The sequence below is a fragment of the Balaenoptera musculus genome, chromosome 6 (assembly GCF_009873245.2).
Source record: "Balaenoptera musculus isolate JJ_BM4_2016_0621 chromosome 6, mBalMus1.pri.v3, whole genome shotgun sequence".
NCBI lineage: Eukaryota > Metazoa > Chordata > Mammalia > Artiodactyla > Balaenopteridae > Balaenoptera > Balaenoptera musculus.
The window spans coordinates 16,101,323-16,106,297 of NC_045790.1; the positions used below are offsets into that span (position 1 = coordinate 16,101,323).

At 59.2% G+C, this 4,975-nt stretch overlaps 1 protein-coding gene across 1 annotated transcript; it reads left to right on the forward strand.

Moving 5' to 3' along the window:
- Positions 1-1,517: 1,517 nt before the first annotated feature.
- On the forward strand, positions 1,518-4,712 carry NUDT18 (nudix hydrolase 18). Its single transcript, XM_036854125.1, has 3 exons — positions 1,518-2,223; positions 3,156-3,369; positions 3,619-4,712. Exons 1-3 carry the CDS (start codon positions 2,062-2,064, stop codon positions 4,212-4,214), a joined length of 972 nt encoding a protein of 323 aa, XP_036710020.1. The 5' UTR covers positions 1,518-2,061; the 3' UTR covers positions 4,215-4,712.
- The last annotated feature ends 263 nt before the right edge of the window (positions 4,713-4,975 follow it).

Sequence of the window (4,975 nt, forward strand, 5' to 3'; positions counted from 1 at the left end):
TTTCAAGTTTCTCATGTGCTCTTCATCACAGGGGTGATTAGGTCCACTTAACAGGAGAGGAGCGCTTTTCTCAGTGATAATGGGGGGAGTGGAGTCACGGTCTGCTGCAGCCTATGCTCTTCTGGGCAGTTAGGCCATCTGGTATTTATCTTAGGCTGCCTCTGAGACTCTCAGAGCCCTGCCCAGACATGACCTCACTCTCTCTCAAATCATTCCTGGGAGGCAGAAAGGAGTCTGGGACTAACACTGTCCCCACTTCACAGATGGGAAAATCAAGGTCTAAACACGCACACGCACGCACGCACGCACGCATGTATGTGCGGCAAATACATCGACAAGTTGCTCTGCAGTCCTGGGGGCCTGACTTCAGCCCTGTGAGTTCAGTTGTTTGGGACGTGACGGGTCTTGGATAGGGGTAGGGGCAGCAGCGTTCACCAAGTGCCTCAAAAGATTGCGGGTCCCCCGGGGATACTCCACAGCCTAATCCAGCACCCTGCCCTCCAGGGACCTTGCAGTCAGTTCAGTATGTGAGATGGGCCTAAGGAGGCTGATCTGGTGTGGCTGGAATTCCCGAGAGTAAGGCCTAGTTCACGGTGGCCCTGTAGGCACATTTCATGAAAATGAGCCTTTGTGTGGTAGCAACAAGTGCCGTGGCCAGGAGGGCCCAGCCTGGAGGGTTGGTGGGCTGCCTGGTGGTGGTGACCCTCGCCAGACAGCCCACAGAGCTCCTCTCATGATGTCTCACCTTCCCAACAGCCCTGGGAAGGAAGAGCTGTTAGGAGCATACAGGATGAGCAAACAGGCCCACAGCTTATTCAGGGTACAGAGCCAGCCAGGGAGCAGTGGCTGGGCATCCAGCTCCAAGTCCAGCGCTTTGTCTGCTCCACCAAGCTACTGTTCCCCCCAAAAGGGACATGCCCAAAGCCAGCAGGAGGGAAAGAGGAGAACTCACTGGGGCTGAAGAGCTCAGACTTGGCTGATTTCAGCTTCATTCCAGCTGGCCCTGCCTTCCTGTCCTGAGAGGAGGTTAAAGGAAGCCCTGAGGAGGAAAGATCAGGCTGCGGGGGAAGCAGGAGCTCCCCAAATCAACCCACACACCATCTCTCAATATTCCAGGGCTCCGCTAACTGCGGGGGCGGGGGGGGGGGGGACAACAAAGCAGGACCCGGCCCCTGCAGCGGAGAGGGCCCTGACCCTGCGAGGGAAATGCGGCAGGCAGGGGGCCGGGAAAATACTGAGGGCGGGGCAGGCTGATCTCTGCCCCAAATCCCGCCTTCCATCGCCAGGCACCCCTTGAGCATCCCAGCTCTGCTCCCTCACTCCTCTGAGCGCCTGTAGCATCTCCTGCCCAAACCAATCTTTTAGTCCTTGGCTTATAAATCAGTTGACTTTCCATTATATGTCTATGTCCACGTCTCCAACTAGATCAAAATCTCCTCCAAGGCAGGAGCTCGTGTCCTTCCTGCCACGTGACAGCCAAGTCCATTTTTAGTGAAGAAAGAAGGTTATCTGGGAAGTGTCATTTCGGGCAAGGCCATGGTTTGTTTACGACAAAAGCTGGACAGTGGGTCCGAGCCTCGGACCCGGGGACGTCATCGGGCTTGTAACGTCACCGTCGCTGGCCGCTGCGGCGCTCCGCAGCCTGCGGGCAGGATGACGTCATCGTCGGAACCGGTGCAGACAAGTGCGCGCGGGAGGAATTAGCTTGGCTGGCGGTTGGCGGCGCCGGGAAAGAGAGAGGAGAAACCGGTAGAAAGGCAGAAGCGGGGGCGGGGTCCGCACTGCCAGGGCGGGGTACCCAGCCCCTTTACGGACTGGCCCCGCCCCTTACGGACTGGCCCCGCCCCACCGTGCCAGACGCGAGCCAGCCAATCCGGGCCGGCCGCGGTGACGCGCAGCCTATCAGCGTCCAGGGCTCGCCGGGCGCTTCCGCTTTGCGAGCGCGTCCGGCCCAAGTTTGCAGGGGGAGGGTGTGAGGGCGACGCGTTCCACGGTCACCAACGTCCATCCCACCCGTCTTGGCCGGGCTGCGGGGGGGCCCGCCTTCTCCCTGGGGACCCGATGGCCTCGGAAGACCTGGCAGGGGCTCTGGCGGCCGTTCTTGGGGGTCGGGGGCTGCGCGTGCAGAGCTATGACTCGGGGCCGGCCGGGGAGACGCCGGCGCAGGTGCGGCTGCGGAAGAACGTCTGCTACGTGGTGCTGGCCGTGTTCCTCAACGAGCAGGTGAGCGTCCGCCCGTCAGGCCCACCGCCCAGGCCTCCGGGGCTCGCAGGCAGCCCCGGTGGGGACAGAGGACATGCCCGCAACAGCCACCGCTTCCTGGTATGTGGCTCTTCCCAGTTTTGCAAAGCACTCTCACACTTATATCTGAGCCTTGTGCAGCCCAACCCTGCGATTGTCCCGATGTACAAAGAAAGAAACTGAGGCCCAGGAGCCTGCCTGTCCCATCCCTCTAGGCCTCAGTTCCTTGAGGTTATCTTAGGCCTCTTCCTTTCCCCAGAATCTAGCACAGTGCCCGCCGCGGAGTGGGCGCTCTTAAAGACCTGTCCAGTGCTTCAGAGACCTCCCCTGGGTCCCATGGGCAGTAATTGCACAACCTGCACGTACACTCAGGCCTTCTGACCCCCTGTGTGATGCTCTTTTTGGTGCTGATCCCTGTACAAGTTGCTGTGACAACAGCTAGAAGGGGCCGGAGCCATAGGTAGGAGTTGTACGGGGTGAGGGTTTGGGGTGTGTTTCAAAGTCTAGACTGCAGTGTGAGGACTGGCCACAAGCGGTTTATAAACCACAAGGGGAGGTGAGAGATATGCAGTGACTTATGCAGACATGAATCAGTGCAGGACACATGGCAGCTCTCGCTGGGAGGCCTAATCTCCAGCCCCTGAAGCAGCTCCCAGGAATCTTAGCCCCTTTCTGAAATGGAAACTTTAGTGCAAAGAGGGATGAATTGCAGAGGCAGCTGCAGTCCCCAGACACACAAGGGCCAGTCGCCTGGAGAGCGCCACAATTTCAGGGTGTCCCCCAGAATGTGGGTATTGAGCAGCTGTATCTGAGATTTGTCATGGACTCAGGGCAAGCAAAGGCTGCTGGCTGTGCTGCTCCCCAGGAGCTCCCATCCCGGCTGTGGTGGGTGAGGATCCTTCCTCTCCCCTCAGGATGAGGTGCTTCTGATCCAGGAGGCCAAGAAGGAGTGCCGTGGGTCGTGGTACCTTCCCGCGGGGAGGATGGAGCCCAGGGAGACCATTGTGGAGGCGCTGCAGCGGGAGGTGAAGGAGGAGGCCGGGCTGCAGTGTGAGCCTTTGACGTTGCTGTCTGTGGAGGAGCGGGGCCCCTCCTGGATCCGCTTTGTGTTCCTCGCTTGCCCCACAGGTATGGCCCCAGTGGATGGCAGTGTGGGCAGAGGGCAGTTGACACCGTTTCCCCAGCTTGTCCTCAGGTGAGATGAGCCCCTGTTCTGGCTGGTACAAACCTGGCATCTCCAGATTCCAGCCTGAGGACTTGACTCGGGGCCTCCCCTGGGTCAGGGCTAGATGCCTGGGTGGCCCTTTACTCTGCCAGGCCCAGCACTTCCCTCAACATATACCTTTCCCCCTACCCTGTCACCTACATCACCCCCAGGTGGAATTCTCAAGACTCCCAAGGAGGCAGATGCGGAGTCCCTGCAGGCTGGCTGGTACCCTCGAACCTCGCTGCCCACCCCGCTGCGAGCCCACGACATTCTGCATCTGATAGAGCTAGCCGCCCAGTATCGCCAGCAAGCCAGGCACCCTCTCCTTCTGCCCCAAGAGCTTCCCTGCAGTCTGGTCTGCCAGCGGCTCGTAGCCACCTTTACCAGTGTCCAGACAGTGTGGGTGTTGGTGGGCACAGTGGGGATGCCTCACTTGCCCATCACCTCCTGTGGCTTTGCTCCCATAGAGCAGAGGGGTGGCATCAAGATGGCCGTCCTGCGTCTGCTACAGGAGTGTCTGACCTTGCACCACTTGGCAGTGGAGACCAAGGGGTTGCTTGGACTGCAGCACCTGGGCAAAGACCAAACCGATGGCATCTGCCTGAACGTGCTGGTGACGGTGGCTTTTCGGAATCCAGGTATCCAAAATGAGCCCCCGAAGGTTCGGGGTGAGAACTTCTTTTGGTGGAAGGTAGTGGAGGAAGACCTACAAAGCCAGCTCTTACAGAGGCTTCAGGAATCATCTGTCGTCCCAATCAACCGATAGGAGGCTGCCGTCAGTGGGCCAGGAGCTGGGTTCCCATGGGCAGTAATTGCACAACCTGCGCTTACACTCAGGCCGTCTGACCCCCTGTATGATGGTGTCTGTGCTTCAGAGGAGGCTTTGCCTCTAAGAGGCACCGGGGGTTGGTAGAGATCTTGTTGCATGGGGAGCAGGGCAGTTCTCCTGGTTCCCAGGGGGACTTCCATCTCTTATTGCCATGGAGCAGGTCCCTGCACTGCATCAGAAGGGACAGTGCCTTCAACCAAGCAAGGAGTCCAGAGCTCAAGGACCCAGTTGCCCTGAGGGCACAATGAGGGCACGACTCCCTAAGGGGATGTGAGGACTTTCTGGACCTGAGGTGGCACCTCTTCGTTTTCTGTGCCCGCCTCAGTAAAGGCCTCATCCAGATTCTCAAGCACTTAGAACATGGAAGGGGTGCTGGGGGAGGTCATTCCAAGGGAGTGGGTCCCTGGCTGAGTAAACAGGTGTTGCTTACTTTGCCTTCCTGCCTAAATGTCTCTGTGGGTTGGAAGTGAGCAGGAAAGGGGGGCTGCCATCAACAGAAGCTCCTTCCCTCATCCCACTGATACCACCCAGGCCTTCCCAGACAGCAGGCGACACTGCGGGTGACTGGCTGGCAGGCTTCCTTTGTCCACCATAGCCTGTCTTGGGCCCGCTGGGGCTCCTTCATCTGCCTGCCAGGTGACTACATCCCCTCCAAGGTTTGAGCAGTGAGAAGGCCAGGAGAAGCTTCAGGTGGGCGA

Coding starts and splice junctions, on each gene's coding strand:
- NUDT18 (XM_036854125.1), top strand. CDS start 2,062: ATGGCCTCGGAAGACCTGGCAGGGGCTCTGGCGGCCGTTCTTGGGGGT. Junction 2,224..3,155: donor CCGTGTTCCTCAACGAGCAG/GTGAGCGTCCGC, acceptor CTCTCCCCTCAG/GATGAGGTGCTTCTGATCCA. Junction 3,370..3,618: donor GTTCCTCGCTTGCCCCACAG/GTATGGCCCCAG, acceptor CATCACCCCCAG/GTGGAATTCTCAAGACTCCC.